This window comes from Cervus canadensis, chromosome 6 (assembly GCF_019320065.1).
Source record: "Cervus canadensis isolate Bull #8, Minnesota chromosome 6, ASM1932006v1, whole genome shotgun sequence".
NCBI classification, from domain to species: domain Eukaryota; kingdom Metazoa; phylum Chordata; class Mammalia; order Artiodactyla; family Cervidae; genus Cervus; species Cervus canadensis.
In genome coordinates this window covers 79271497-79288611 of record NC_057391.1, presented here as the reverse complement: position 1 = coordinate 79288611, position 17115 = coordinate 79271497, and the positions used below count along the sequence as shown (strand labels likewise).

Below are 17115 nucleotides of genomic sequence, written 5' to 3'. Positions count from 1 at the left end.
TTCTGTTCCTAATTTAAGAGCTAATGCAATGACCTGCATTCTGCTACTGGGGCTGAGAGAAAGACCAAGTGGGCAAATCTCTGAGCCTCTCCATTCTCCTCAAAAGAGAGCTCCACTTTTTTCTATGTGGTATGTGCAGTTCTCATGTAAGATTTCAGTTGAACGAAAAAAAGGCTGATGAAAAAAAAATGAAAGTTTGAAAATAAATTATGTTTATACATGTTTGAAATGCATTAATATTATGATTTGTAAGTTACACTAAAGAATATAGTAAATTTACTTTACTAAAAAGACAGAATTAATTGCAGTGTTGAGTTCTTTTAAGTTCTTATTATAAACAAGGATCAACAAAAGCATATCCCTATGGTGACTGCAGCTATAAAATCAAAAGATGCTTACTCCTTGGAAGGAAAGTTATGACCAACCTAGACAGCATATTAAAAAGCACAGACATTACTTTGCCAACAAAGGTCCGTCTAGTCAAGGCTATGGTTTTCCAGTAGTCATGTATGGATGTGAGAGTTGGACCACAAAGAAAGCAGAGCACTGAAGAACTGATGTTTTTGAACTGTGATGTTGGAGAAGACTCCTGAGAGTCCCTTGGACTGCAAAGAGATCCAACCAGTCCATCCTAAAGGAGATCAGTCCTGGGTGTTCATTGGAAGGACTGATGCTGAAGCGGAAACTCCAATACTTCAGTCACCTGATGCGAAGAGCTGACGCATCTGAAAAGACCCTGATGCTGGGAGGGATTGGGCGCAGGAGGAGAAGGGGATGACAGAGGATGAGAAGGTTGGATGGCATCACCGACTCAATGGACATGAGTTTGAGTAAACTCCAGGAGTTGGTGATGGACAGGGAGGTCTGGTGTGCTGCAGTTCATGGGATCACAAAGAGTCGGACACGACCGAGCAACTGAACTGAACTGATTGATAATATTAATACGTTGTATTCATACCAAGTATGATCTATACATGAAAACAATAATTTGAGAATAACTCATCAACAAAGAACATTTCTTTAAGTGACAGTTATAGAGTCCAAACAGTTAATTCCTGAAAAAAAGACCAAATATTTCACCACTTACCCCAAGTAAATGAATGAGAAAAAGAACAGCAACAACAGGGATGAAACAATAAGCCAGGCATGGATGACCTAGAAAAGAATTTCAATATAATTAACAGATCCCACAACCTAAAAAAAAAATCCAAATTTCTTACTTCAAAAATGGTATGTTATTTCTGTATATGTTATGATTTTCAAATACCAAAACACAAGCAGCTTTAGGAACAGTAAATACCTATAACAGTTGGTGCTGAAGTACTCATAAAATAGAAATTTCATACATAGAGACCTTCATTCCTTTAGAAATAGGTAAAATTTTAAAAGAAAAGATATATTCAAAATAAATTATCAAAGATAACCTACAGAATGGGAAAAAATATGTGCAAATGATATGACTGACAAGGGGTTAATATCCAAAATATATGAAGAAATCACAGAACTCAATACCAAAAAAAGAATAAAACAAACAGCCCTATCAAAAAAATGGGAGAACACATTTTCTCAACAAATACATACAAATGGCCAACAGGCACACAAAAAGATACTCAATACCGCTAATTATTAGAGAAATGCAAGACAAAACAACAATGAGGTATCACCTCATACTTGTCAGAATGGCTATCATCAAAATGACCACAAATAACAAATGTTGGGGAGGATGTAGAAAAAAGGAAACTCTTATACACTGTTAGGGGCAATGAAAATTGGTGCAGCCACTGTGAAAAACAAAATGAAGGTTCCTCAAAAAACGAAAATTACTATATGATCCAGCAATTCCACTCCTGGATATATATCCAGAAAAAAAATCACTAATTTGAAAAGATACATGAACCCCTATGTTCATAGCAGCACTATTTACAACAGGCAACATATGCAAGCAACCCAACTTCCCATCAGCAGACAAATGGATAAAGAAGACGTAGTACACGTAAACATACACACACACACACACACACACACACAGGAATACTACTCAGCCTTAGGAAGGAATGAAATTCTGCCACTTACAGCAACATGGTTGGACCTAGAGAATATTAGGCTTCATGAAATAAGTCAGAGAAAGACAAATACTGTATGATATCATTTATAAGTGGAATCTAAAAAATAATACAAATAATGTACATGCAAAACAAAAACAGATACACAGATACAGGAAAAAAGAAAACAGTGATTACCAAAGGTGAATGAGAAGTGGGGGGGTACAAACTAGGAGTATGCCAATGTTCACTGCAGGACTATCTACAATAGGTAAGACACGGAAGCATCCTAAATGTCCATCAACAGAGGAAAGGATAAAGACGACGTGGTACATATATACACTGGGATACTACTCAGCCATAATAAGAACCAAATAATGTCATTGTAGCAACACGAACGGACCTAGAGACTGTTATACTGAGTGAAGTAAGTCCGACACAGAAAGACAAATATCATATGATATTGCTTATATGTGGAACCTGAAACAAGGGGAGCTACAAATGAACTTACTTACAAAACAGAAATAGAGTCCCAGATGCAGAAAACAAACTTATTACCAGAGGATAAAGGCAGAGTGGGTGAACTGCGAGCCTGGGACTGCCACACACACCACCACACACAGAGCAGACGGCTGCTAAGAACCTGCTGTGCGGCACAGGGAACCCCACGCAACACTCTAACTGCCTAGACGGCAAAGAAGCCTAAAGCAGCGAGTGGACAGATACACACACACATACGCACGTGATTCATCTTCCTCTACACCTGAAACTAACGCAACATTGTAAATCAACTATACTCTAATAAAAATTTTAAAAAGTAAATTAGGGGTATGTGATTAGGAGATAGAAACCACTATGCGTAAAACAGATAAGCAACAAGAATGTATTTTATAAATTAACTAGACTTCAATTAGAAAAGGTATCAATAGAGTCAACAGTTAACATTTATACTTTAAAGCAGCAATATTTTCAAGAGGAATTCTGATGTATTCCTACAATAAAAAATTAATAGATAAATAAAGTAACTGATAATAAACTGATAAAATAAATTAACTGATAAATCAAAGTCACAAAACTGAAAATCAGAAATTCAGTTAAGGGACCAGTGTACACATACATTAACTGCACGAAGAAAACAGGCCTTCTAAATTATATAACAATTTGAAGAAAAAATATTCAGTATCTGAGATTTCAGTAAGTATTAGTATGCTATGTTTATTTTACTTGGTTCATTAATAATGCTTATATGTCAGTCCATCATTATAACACAGAATTCATACACCACTATATAAATATTAGTCCCTTTAACTCATGTAAAGCATATTAAAATGAGAGACAGAATCAGAACTTGATTTTTAATCAATTATTTTTTGGGGCCTAGCCATATAACATACTTTGGCCACCTGATGCAAAGAACTGACTCATTTGAAAAGACCCTGATGCTGGGAAAGATTGAAGGCAGGAGGAGAAGGGGATGACAGAGGATGAGATGGTTGGATGGCATCACTGACTCAATGGACATGAGTTTGAGTAAACTCCAGGAGTTGGTGATGGACAGGGAGGCCTGGTGTGCTGCAGTTGATGGGGTCGCAAAGAGTCAGACATGACTGACCGACTGAACTGAACAGAACTGAACATATAACATGCAGGATCTTAGTTCCCCAACCAGGGATAGAAACCATGCCCCCTGCAGTGGAAGCATGAAGCCTTAACCACTGGACCACCAGGAAAAGTCCCTAGAGCTTGATTAATCTATTATACAACATTAAAAAAATTTATGGTAATTTTATGTGATGAGTATATTTGCAATGAAATTAAAAGACGCTTACTCCTTGGAAGGAAAGTTATGACCAACCTAGATAGCATATTAAAAAGCACAGACATTACTTTGCCAACAAAGGTCCATCTAGTCAAGGCTATGGCTTTTCCAGTGGTCATGTATGGATGTGAGAGTTGGACTACAAAGAAAGCTGAGTGCCGAAGAATTGATGCTTTTGAACTCTGGTGTTGGAGAAGACTCAGAGAGTCCCTTGGACTACAAGGGGATCCAACCAGTCCATCCTAAAGGAGATCAGTTCTGGGTATTCATTGGAAGGACTGATGCTGAAGCCGAAACTCCAATACTTTGGCCACCTGATGCGAAGAGCTGACTCATCTGAAAAGACCCTGATGCTGGGAAAGATTGAGGGCAGGAGGAGAAGGGGACGACAGAGGATGAGATGGTTGGATGGCATCACTGACTTGATGGACATGGGTTTGGGCAGACTCCGGGAGTTGGTGATGGACAGTGAGGGCTGGCGTGCTGCGGTTCATGGGGTCGCAAAGAGTCGGACACAACTGAGCAACTGAAGTGAACTGAACTGATATTCGGGAAAACACTACATAACCCAAGGAGTCTGCAGTTTTAAAAAACTAGAATGGAGAAATATGATAAACTTTCAAGAAATTTTTAACCAAAAGTACAATTATTTTAAGGTAGATACACCCATAATAAGCTTTATTCTTTCAATGAATTTTACTGTTATGACAGGAGAAGCTACTTAACCACCAACTTTTCCAAACATATCTCTTAACCAGAAAGATCAAATTAAACCTTAAAGAAATAAAAAAGGAAAGCTCCAGGGCTTCCCTGGCGGCTTGGTGGTAAAGAATCTGCCTGTCAATGCAGGAGACACAGGTTTGATCCCTGGTCCGGGAAGATCCTACATGCCTTGGAACAACTAAGGTCCTGTGACACAACTAACTGAGGCTGCTCTGCAGCCTGGGAGCCGCAACTACTGAGCCCACGTGCCACGGTTCCTGAAGTCTGGGCTTGTGCTTCAAGACAGGAGAAGCCACCACAACAAGGAGCTTGAGCACAGTTAAATGAGTAACCTGTGCACTGCAATTAAATAGACTCTGCTCACCATAACTAGAGAAAAGTCTACACAGCAATGAAGACCCAGCACAGCCATAAATAAAATAAAATAAAATAAAATTATAAAAAGAAAAGCTTCAAATCAAGAATATTATTTTGTCTCCATTTAAAAGAAAAAAATCTTCCACCCCCACCTCCCAGATCCAGTTGTTCAAATTATACAGCTCTAAGGTATCAAAATCTAGTTGTTACTAAAGTTAACATTAGAATCTATGTTCATTTTCTCTTTTGGCTCTGTTTGGATCATTCAAGGTGACATGTGATTATTAAATCCTTTGAAAGGAAAGATTTCTTAAAAAGTCTCTCTGCCTTTCTTTAAAACAATTTTATAAAATGTTACAACTTGTGCAAAGGTCAAAAGAGTGGTTTTCCATCATGAAAGTTGGTATTCCTTCAACAGTTAAATATTCTAAATTTACTATCCAAATATAATAAATTTAATTTCTGGTGTTCTTCCACAAAAACTTCCCCTAACATTTTATTATAAAAATTTTCAAACACACAGTGAAGCACTGCCCATATACCACCTAAATTCTACCATTCACACTTGCTGTACTTGCTTTGTAACATTTCTATCCATCTCGCCACCCAATGAGTCCATTTTAATATGTATCAAAGTAAACTGAAGACACCTGTACATTTCCCTCTAAGTAGTTCAACTTTAGCAAAATATTCTGAAGGGAGTCCTTTATTTCATGTCCAAAGAAAACAATAAAGCTTAAGCAAAAAGGAATCTGTCCATATGCATCCTAGCCCATTGTACTCACAAGTCAGCTTTAGAAATAATCCAAGTTTCATGGACTGTAAGCCTGCCAGGCTCCTCTGCCCAGGGAATTACCCAGGCAAGAATACCAGAGTGGGTTGCCATTTCCTTCTCCAGGGGATCTTCCCAACCCAGGGATCGGACCCAGGCCTCCTACAGTGCAGGCAGATTCTTCACCGCTGAGCCACGAGGGAGGCCCATACAAAATAGCACAAAACAAAAAACTTTAAAGAGTGGGAGATGTACATGGATATTCCATATTAAACTTAAGGGCTAGAGTAAATATTGCATATTAGGAATCCTCAACTTTCTTAAGTAAAGTTTTTTTTATCTTGTTTTATGCAGGAAGGGACAAGGGAACATGAAATACTATTTTTAAAAAAGTATTTTTCTGAATACAAATATATATACTTATGACATATAGAAAATATAGAAACACTAAAAGAAAAAAACAATTTCCACTGACCACTGAGAACCAAAGTTGATATTAACCTTTCCTTTTCAGACATGTTTGTCTGCATATATAATAATAACCTTTTTAAAAATTAGAATCATGTAATATAAGAGTTTACATTCTGTCTTTTAAAACTTTATTTTTATTACAGACAAATTCTCATTCCACCAAATATTTTTTGAATATATAGATTTTAAATGCCTCAGTAATAGTTTACCTATATGCATGAGCTCACAATTTAACCTTTGCCTTATGCACGGAATCTCTGGGGTTTTCCTTCTTTTTCCAATTATATTTTATGCTATGATTAATATCTAGTATGCAAACATTCTTCAGCATTTTTAATTCTCTAGGATAAATCATGAAAGCAAAATTACAGAATCAAAGTGTATAGACATTTTCTAATTACTGACCACTGATATATACTGGCTTAGTGACTGTAAATTTAAGTCCTGCCTAATTTTTACCAAGTCAATAAGCTAAATATGTTAATTTGCTATTTTAATATATATAATTTTTGCTAGTGAGGAAATATACATACACCCCTCTGTACTCTACTCCTCTCCTGGCCATCTAGATTTCCTTCATTATTTCTCTTCTTGGGTTTTTAAAATATCTTATTAGGATATTAATTTTCTTAATTATTTGTAAGTGCTCTTCATACTGTAAAAATATTAGCCCTCTGCCTGCAATAATTTTTTTTTTTTAATGTTTAAAGAGAACTTTATTATGACAGTGAGTTTTGACTTGAAAATTATTCCGTGAAGTGGAAGTGAAAGTGGGTCAGACATGTCTGATTCTTTAAGACCCCTTGGACTGTAGCCTTCCTGGCTCCTCTGCCCATGGGATTCTCCAGGCAAGAATAATGGAGCGGGTTGCTATTTCCTTCTCCATGCAATAATGTTTTTAATGGTTTTCTTACTAGGTTAATCACGGATGTTATGATTTTCTGAATTATTACCTGAATTCAAAGCCTCTTCTGATGACTAAGCTACACCTCCCCTTTTCCTAGAACATCAGGTGGTAAAACAGGCCTTTCTCATCTTGCAAAAATCCCTAGCTCAGCTTTCCTGTTTCAGAGCTACAGGCTCTGAAACAAATGAGTCCTGATTCAGTACAGCATGGCAAAGATCTCCTCTAAACACTGAACTATCTAGGCCAGAAATCATGTGACTTCAGTAAGCTATATGGTTTCATCTATATCAAACAATAAATCATTAAACTGCCTTTTCCAATTCTTCCTTTTTAAGGTTTGTTTGGTCTTTTAGCTTCCTGTGCTTCTCAAAGATATTGCACAACCAACTCCTGACACAACAAATCCTCAGGGCTTATTTCCAAACAGGTCCTGGCAAGTTTCTGAATTTCTGACTCAAAAGCCCCTTTTATTTTTATACTAAGAGTCAAAGTAAACAACTTGTTGCTATAGAATTGGTTGGGCTGGCCAAGACATACGCATTTAAAAAGCAAAGCAAAACAACACCAGTGAATGGGTGAACGTGGAAATCCAGCTAAGTATAAACCTTTTAGACTGTCTAACACGAAGCACTAACTAAAAGATGCACAAAACCAACAAAAATACCTTGAGATAGGTTCTGGTTAATAAGGAGTAAAAGCCCATTCTGGACCAAATGCATGCAGCTGCCAGTACATAGGCTGGGGAATCAGAAGTACCAGGAAGCCAGGGGTAAGTTTACCACCTTTCCCCTCCAGTACTACCCTCCTCCACTTGAACTCAACACAACCTAAGTGGGCTTTAGCAAGACGAGAAGCCCTGTAAGTTCCTCCTGGAGAAGCAGAAAGAGGTTTCCAAACACCGAAGAAGAATGCAAATTCCTAGGGGACTCCCACTAACATGTGAATAACAAAAGTAGCAAACAATCCAGACACAAGTCACAGAGAGAGTCCAATAAAGCAGAGAAATGGAAATGGTAGGTAAACACTTCTGTGTACACAAAATTGTATATAATGAAAAAAAAAAGATAAAAGTAACTGAGACAGGAGCACGTTTAAGAAGTGGGAGGGGAATGGTTTTACATCATTTGCTCTTTGGGTGCCTGAGTGTAGATGACTGCCTGTCACATCACATCTTTTGTCTTCAATCTCCAGATTCTGATGTCAGACTGCAAATGGTCATCACTTAGGTTAATACTTTCATCCACTCAACAAACAAGGTTAAACTCTGTATAATTTTAGAAGTCTGTGAACAGTGAAAAGGTGAATAGTGAAAGGATATTCAATCTCACTAATAATCAACTAAAAGCAAATTAAGACATTTTTGCTTTGCCTATTAGGGTTAGAATAGATTATATATATATATATATGTGTGTGTGTTTATATATGTTTATATATATGTGTGTGTGTGTTTATATATGTGTTTATATATAAACACACATATATATGTATTTTTAACCACACTGTACAGCATGTGAGATTTCAGTTCCCTGAGCAGGGATTGAACCCATGCCCCCTGCAGTGGAAGTGTAGCGTCCTAACCATTGGACTGCCAGGGAATTCTCTGCACAGGTATTTTTAAAAACTCAGTGCTGGTGAAAGTAGAGTAAGACAGCCTCGCTCACCACTAATGTTAAGGACAAATTAACACTATCAATTTGAAAACAAAATTCTTCATACCAAGACAGCCAAAAACATGTAGACAATTTGCTCCAGAAATTCTGTGCCTGGGCTTATACCCTAAGGAAATAATTTGAAACACTGAAAAGCTCTATGCATAAAGACATTCACTGTTTTTTGGGATAGTGAAAATCTGGAAAGCACTCAAATGTCCAAATTAGGGGAAGTAAATGACAATACACTCATTGAGTCAAATATTATGCAGTCACTACACATATTTTCTAAGAATTTATAATATGAGAAAATGCTCATGCCAAATTAATAGTTTTCAAAAAGGACACATACTGATTATACATTTGATTTTAACCATGTTAAAGAATATACTGAAGTAGAGAAAATACAAAGTAAAAAGAGTGCAGAATTCAACATTTGAAAAGTTAATATTTATTTCTTTGAGAATGAGCCTAAAGGTTCATGAACAGTAATAATTTGTCATTTTTCTGAGGCATGAATCTGAAACATGTGCCAGACAGGTGAAATTCACAGGCAAGTTACTTAGGTAGCGTGAAGTAGGGAGCAGAGGCTGGGAGGTCTGGGCCTGTCTCTTCCCTGCATAACTGCCCCTGCCTTTATTTCCCAAGCAAAAAATTCCTATTCCTGCAGAAGAGAAGGTGAGGGAATGGACGGGAATTCAGCTAGTCACCAATGAGTTCAACATCGGCATCTGAAGGTGGCTTCACTGCTTTGGACTCAAGTTGAAGGGGCTTCTTCGGTGGCTCAGTGCTAAATAACCCACCTGCCAATGCAGCAGCCTCAGGAGGCTCAAATTCGACCCATGAGTAGGGAAGATTCCCTGGAGAAGGAAATGGCAATGCACTCCAGTATTCTTGCTGGGATAATCTCATGGACAGAGAAGCCTGGTGGGCTACATTCCATGGGTCAGAAAGAGTCGGACATGACTGAGCAACTGAGCATGCATGCATTCAAGCTGAAAATCTGATTTTCTGTGGTTATATATTATTTTATGGGGACAACTATATCATATAGTGCTATTTGTCAATGAGGGAATTCACAAAGGTCTTAGGATATATTCTTCTGGAAAGTCCTAAGAATACTGCAAATCAAAATGTTAAAACCATTTAGACAGTGATATTTTATGAAAACATTTGTTTTTCATTTATGCCTTTTGGTTCCACAAATGAGAGGGGGAGGAGACTAAAAATTAACTTAGTTTTAGAATATAAGACCTTTTTCTTTATTAGACCGAATAAGGTGACAGGACAATCCAACCATAAAAAAAAGAAGACGGTGCAGGGCTTCCCTGGTGACGCAGTGGTAGAATTCACCTACCAATGCAGGAGACGTAGGTTCAATCCCTGATCTGGGAAGAGCCTACAGGCTGGGAAGCAATCAAGCCCGTGTGCCACAACTATTGGAGTCTGTGCTCTAGAGCCTGGGATCCGCAACTACTGAGCCCATGAGGCACAACTACCGAAGCCTGCATGCCCTAGAGCCCACACTCCCCGCCAGAGAAGCCGCCGCGATGAGAAGACCGAGCACTGCAACTAGAGTAGCTCCTGCTCGCCTCAACTTGAGAAAAGCCCACGTAACAACAAAGACCCAGCACAGCCAAAAATAAATAAAATTATTAGGAAAAAAAGAAAAAAAAGACGGTGGAAAGCAAAGCTCTGTGTCTCATGCTCACCTTGTAGCACCTGTATTTATAGAGAACCACCAGGAGAATCGTCATGACGACAATGACGCTGATCATGATCACCGCGTTCAGGATTGAGTGCAGGGCTCTCTGCCCCACAGTCTCCGTGTCCTCTGTAAACGGAGTATAGATTCTGTAATAAAACAAAAGCCCCAGCGGTTAATGGAGATTCTAAACTACATGCTCTCCAAAACCAGTTCTGTTCCCCAGATTTAACTGATATCTTATGAATCACTTTTTTTTCAGCTCATCAATCTAACCAAGAATTTTTAACCTAAGAAAAGCAGCTTTATGCTAAAATAAGCTCTTCAAAATAAAAGGAGATGGTTAAAATAGAGGTGGACCTACGTGCGCCAGACACTGGCTCCATCTAGTGGACGCTTTATACTGGAATAATTACCTCATCAAATGTTTTCTCCACAGCTTATCAGTGATTTGTTAAAGTACCACCAGATTCTGCCATAAACTACCAACAGATTCTGCCATAAACTACCAAGGCTACAAGTGGTTCGAAGAGGAAGGTAAAGTGGTGGATAATTATCTTGTATCTGTAGGGTGACTACAACTAAAGTTGTGGTGAGATAATGTCACATATCCATCTACCCTTGTTTCACATGAAAACGCTTTTATTCCAGGTACCAATGTTGTCAACAGAAGACTTTATTTCTGCGTCCCCTGGAGTTATGTACAGCCACAAGAATAAGTAACGACCACTGAGTTATAAGCAGATGTGGTCTGTGGAACTTCTAAGGGAGGAGTGAGTTCTGCTGAGAGGTATGTCTTAAGTCCTTTTCTCCTCCACTCCTTCCTGCTGTCTGAATGAAGGCTGGGGCTCCAGCACCAATACTGGACCCCGAAATAACCCAGACAACAGAAGCCAAAAAAGAAGGAATGAAGAAGCCTGAGTCCTTGGTGAAAAGAAGGCACTGTACAATCTGAACTACTACCTCTTCACTATTCTGTGGGAGCTAAGAAAATATGTATATCACTCAAAACCAATTTTTAAAATTTTTTCTTTTTTTTGGCTGTGCCATTCGGCTTGCAGGATCTTAGTTCCCTGACCAGGGATTGAACCTGGGCCTCAGCAGTGAAAGCGTCGAGTCTTAACCACTGGACCACCAGGGAATTCCCTGTTTTGATTTTCTATAATGGGCTCAGCAAACTTCCTATAAAGGACTACAGAGTAAATATTTTAAGCTTTGTGAGTCATGTTCTCTGCTGCAACCATTCAACTCTGCCCCTGTAGTATGAAAGCAGCCGAAGACAATACATAAATGAATGGACACGGCCATGTTCCAATAAAACTTCATTTACCAAGGGAGGTAGCAGGCAGCTCTGGCCTGTGGGGCATAGCTTGCTAACCTGGTTCTATAATATGCAGCCAGACCCAACTTTAACTTACAGAGACAATATTCCCCAACTTCTTTTGGTAATTGTTTCCAACCTCTGCTCTTCACTCATTGTCTTAGACTTTCTCTCAAAAGGTTAAAGCTTGGCTTTCAGAACCCCACAGAGTTTTCCAGACACTTGCCAATTTCAGAATTCACTTAAAACATCTTGAGCCCAACAAGGGTCCCAGAGACAGAACTAGGTGACATCTGAATCAAAGCATTTTTCTTGGAGACAAAGGGCGGACACCAAGAGCACCCAATCTACATGACAGTTCGGCAAACACTTTAGTGCCAGTTTGCATTCCTTCTTCATCCTTTCACTGAACAACTTTTTTTTTTGGCTGAACATTTATTACATTCCTTACCCTGGAAACAAAAGTGCTCTCATGGTCCTCGTGGTATAGAAGGAAACCAGGCATTAAATAAGAAAAGTAAATATACACTTGCATATTGTGACAAGTGAAAAAAGAACAGGTTGCGAAAGAATACCGGGAAGGGCCTAATTTTTTTAGGAGGATCACGGAAGTTATTTTTCAACCAAGATGAGAAGGATGATAGGAATTAATCCACCAACGTTAGAAAAGGAAAACAACATTCCAGGGAGAAGAACAATGGGCCCAATGACCCTGAGGTGCTAAAATCCCTACCCACTTCTTTACTTGCTCAATTCCAAATGAATTGAGCCCAATCTAGGGATGCTACATAAAAAAATACAACTCTGCAGCTTTATTTCCCCCACGTAAAGCAGCATCTGCTTCAGTCATCAGGAGGATGGACTCTCTAGCCCTCACGGCCCTTCAGTGCAGGGGTCAGAGGTCTTCGAGGTGAGGGTGACACACCACGCAGACAGCTAGAATGGCCTTGAGAATAACCACCCGCAGTCCTCATACGTACAGCTGCCCATCCTTCCGGGTATAAAAGCTGACTGATTTGATGGTGGCCACAACCACCACCATACAGAGAGTCACAGGGACAAACAGCATGATCACATGTTTGGCGCCGTATTTCAACGTCAGCTCCTCATCTTCCTCTTCCTCTTGCTCCACCACCTGCTGTGAGCTGTTGGGGGCTCGGCCATTGGACACCGACTCGGTGTTGCCACGCCGCCGCCTCTCCGAGCCGTGCTCAGGCCGCTCTCTACTGTCATTCTAAAAGCACAGGAAGAGATTTTTCAGTAAGTCAGACTCCCAGGAGAATCAAAGTGTTCTATATCAAAAACAGAAAATGCAATGATTAGATCCCAGGGTAACAACAGGCCCATTATTACGTGAGTTTCCAAAAACTTAAAGCAAGAGAGAATCAATTTACAAGAAGTACCCAGCCTAAAAGTCGGGATTATTTACCACTGTCCACTGGAGGAACCCAGGTCCCCCCTCTCACCCGGCTCTTTCTAACTCTAATACAACTGTACTCATTCTTCGGAATTTTTGACTTAAAAAATGACATCTGCATGAAGCCTTCTTTATTTGCTGCGGCTCCAAGCAGAGTACTCTCACCTTTTTTAAAATCATGACATGCTTTTTTACCTGTAGGTTCCTATCATTTATACAAGGAACTAGCTCACCTTCATTATTAATGAGACTTAGAAATCTTTGCAGTGACATACAGGGGATCTCTCAGTATTATTTCTTACCATCTACAGTTATCTCAAAACAGTATTCAATTAAAAAAAAAACTGTTACAGAAAGAAACTAGGCCTTAATTATGATGTTCTCCAAACCCATTCCCACCTATACAGAGGAAGGGAACAATAAATACAAGAATGAAGGAATGAAAGTAGATTCCATTTTTCTCTAGTTCTAAACATCACTTTTTTACCGTTATCCTTATCCTGGGTCTATCCTTGCCCATTCAAGTTCAATTTCCTTTTTGATATTATTATATCTAAAATTCAGTTTTTGTAAAGGGTAGAATGAATCTCAAGAGCATTAACAACAAAATGAAAATAACAGAAAATAGGAGAAAAATAACAGAGAAATAAATAAAACAGGATATGAAAGTAGACTGATAGTCACTGCTGCTGACAAGAGGTAATCAGCTTGGTTAAGACAGGAAGCTCATAGGAAGACACACCTTGTACCTTGTATCTCATTTTTGACTATAGAGTTTAACCAAGTACATTACATGCTTGACAACAGCAGTCTATTAGGGATTGTAATATGTGCCTTTTTTTTTGGCTCCACGTCAAGGCTTGTGTGATCTTAGTACCCCAACCAGGGATTGAACCTGTGCCCTAAACAACGAAAGCCCTGCATCCTAACCACCAGACCACCAGGGAATTCCTGATGTGTACTTTGACATTTAACTCTCACAACCACCCTACCATCACCACTTTCCAGGCAAGGAAACAGCCACAGCTTGTGTTATAAAGAGGGCTTGAAGCCAGGTGTGCCTGACTGCAGAAATCAAGCTCTTAACCTCCTCTCAATCTGTCATTCACAAGACAATATGTCTGCTCTGCAGACTTACTGTAGGCTTTCTTTTTCCGTGACTTTCAATTTATTCATTCCATAAATAATTATAAGAATTCTGTATTTCAGTTACTCTGCTGTAACACTATAGCAGAAATTAAAAAGATCTAGACTGCTGTCCTTAGAAGCTCATAAGATAGTTTTAATATTAGAGAAATACTAGAAATATGAACAAAGTGCTACAGAACTAATTTTTTGTGATTAAGAAAGGTAACATATGGTGGGAATGTAAATTGATGCAGCCACTATGGAAAACTATATGGAGGTTCCTTGAAAAACTAAAAACAGAGTTGCCAAATGATCTAGCAGTTGCACTCCTGGGCATAAAACTCTAATTCAAAAAGATACATGCATCCTAACAGTCACAGCAGCACTATTTACAATAACCAAGACATGGATGCAACCTAAATGTCTATCAACCAATGAATGGATGAAGAAGATGTGGCACACACACACACATTGAAATATTACTTGGCCATAAAAAAAGAGCAAACTAACGCCATCTGCAGCTACATGGACCTAGAGATTATCACACTAAGTGAAGTAAATCAAAGAAAGACAAACATATGATATCACTTATATTTGGAATCTAAAATGATAACAAATGAACTTATTTATAAAATAGAAACAGACTCACAGACATAGAAAACAAAGTTATGGTTACCAAAGGGGAAAGAGGGTAGAGAAGGATAAATTAGGAGTTTGGGATTAGCAGATAACAGACTACTGCATGTAAGATGGAATAAAATAAAAGGTCCTACTGTATAGGACAGGGAACCATATTCAATATCCTGTAATAAACCACAAGGGAAATAATATGAAAAATAAAAAATACATATATGTACATATGTGTAACTGAATCACTTTGCTATACACTTGAAATTAACACAACATTGTAAATCAACTATATGTCAATAAAAATTTAAAGCAAAAAAGAAAGACAACATGAAAGATACAATTCTTGAATAGAACCTTCAAGAATGGAAGGTGAATGGGCTCCACAGAGACAATGTCAACTGGGCCACATGCCTATGTAGAAAACCTGTGAGTACTCCTGAGGTGGCTGAGAACAGGGTGGTCGGGGCTGGTGGCAGGAAAAAGAAGGTTAGGAACAGGTTGTAAAGAACCTTGTTTGCCATGTCAGGGACTTCAGACTTTGTCCTGTAGGCAACAAAAATGTCCTAAGAATTGCTAAGGTTGAGGAAGTGACACATCAGATTATGGTTCGTGTTTAACAAACTTGATGAAGTGGTGATTGAAAACAGGAGAGGTGTGAGAAAAATACTTCAGAAGCGAATGACAGAGCTTTGTGGCAAATCACATGTGAATGGTCAGGAAGGAGTCAACGAAGACTCTGGAGGTTTTGGCTTAAGTGACTAGGAAGGTGGTGATAGCACTGATGGACACAGGGAGCACAAGAAGGTAAGCAGGTTAGAGGAGCTGAGAGAGATTTTAGTTAGGTCAAGAGAGAGAATTTAGACAGATGCAGTTCAAGCTCAGAAGAGGGCTGAAGGAAGCCATTAGTTTCTACAGCTATGAAAGTGGATGAAACCTCTGGGAGAAAGTATAGAGGATGCATTGGTCATTAATGTAACACAACAGCTGTGGAAGGAAAAATACAAAGTGAGATGACCACCAAGGAGAGAAGTGTGAATAACTCCTAAGCTTAAGCAGCAGGTTATCTGTAAATTGTAATGGACTGGGGAATGAATGGAAACTGAGAAATGAAATCAAAGGCAATTATTCCTTGAAGCCAAAAAAGAACAAAAATGGACAAAAGAGGAGATTCAAATTTTAAAAAGTTATTTTAGGGATGTCGGAGACTTGAGCATACTTGTCAGGTCAAAGTATAGAGTCAGGATTAGAGGAAAATGTTGACGATACAAAACAGAGTTGATAACTAATGAAGCAGGGTAGGGGATAAATGATGGACAACAGAAGGAGAGAGAAAAGCTGGCCTTACAAAGGCACTGGTGCTCTCTGCCTCGTTTGACCTCATGGAGGAAACATTTATGAAGACTCCATGCCTACGAGAGTGGAAAGGAAACAATTGCAAAGCACAAAAGACAGAAAAATATATACCACTTACCAAGAAAGATTTTGGTAATTTTTGCTGAACACAAGTCACTGAAGTTCAGTAGGAAAGAAAGCGTTATGAGGAAAGGGGGATCTGGACAACAGGGGCATAGTGGGGTAGATAGCTGAGAAGCAGGAGAGCTGAGGGAATTCACACTTCAACTCTCTTAGAAGGAGGGGACTGTGCCATATGCTAAGAATGTTGCAGTTGTGGCTAATATTCAGCAATACAATTACGGCCAACTTAGGCCAATTAATGTTTAGTATAAACCAGATGCAAGTAATAACAGCTCTCTTAATATAGTATTTACAAAGCATTTATATAATTTAGTATTATATGATTTATATAAAGTACTTATAATTTAAAAGCACTCTCACTTCATCTTGTTTATCTTTATATGTTGGGAGGTTTTGATAGATGAACAGTAAAGCAACTGATCCAAAATTTCATAGTCAGAAAACAGCAGGGGTAGGAAAATCAAATTCAAATCTCTCACTTCAAAACCATTCTTTCTATGGCACCACAGCTCTCCTATAAGGCTATGTGAGCTGTTTCACTGGGTGAACCTAGCATGAAAGAGGCAATCATAACACGCTTGTTAAGGGTACTCAACTGGATATTCTGGTTTATAGTGAACATTAATGACCCCACCCTGCCCCACCCTCAGAGCTGATACAGGATACTAGAGCACTGTATCACATAATACTTTGGACAC

The 17115-nt window shown here is 38.7% G+C and overlaps 1 protein-coding gene across 3 annotated transcripts in view; it reads right to left on the bottom strand.

Moving 5' to 3' along the window:
• PSEN1 (presenilin 1) overlaps window positions 1–17115 on the bottom strand; it is a 70567-nt gene that overhangs the window by 29015 nt on the left and 24437 nt on the right. For all 3 annotated transcript variants that reach the window (XM_043472473.1, XM_043472476.1, XM_043472475.1), the window contains exons 4-6: window positions 12747–13000; window positions 10453–10594; window positions 1088–1155 (exon numbers count right to left, since the gene is read on the bottom strand). In XM_043472473.1, coding sequence (XP_043328408.1) covers window positions 1088–1155; window positions 10453–10594; window positions 12747–13000 — 464 coding nt within the window. The remainder of the gene's footprint in view (window positions 1–1087; window positions 1156–10452; window positions 10595–12746; window positions 13001–17115) is intronic.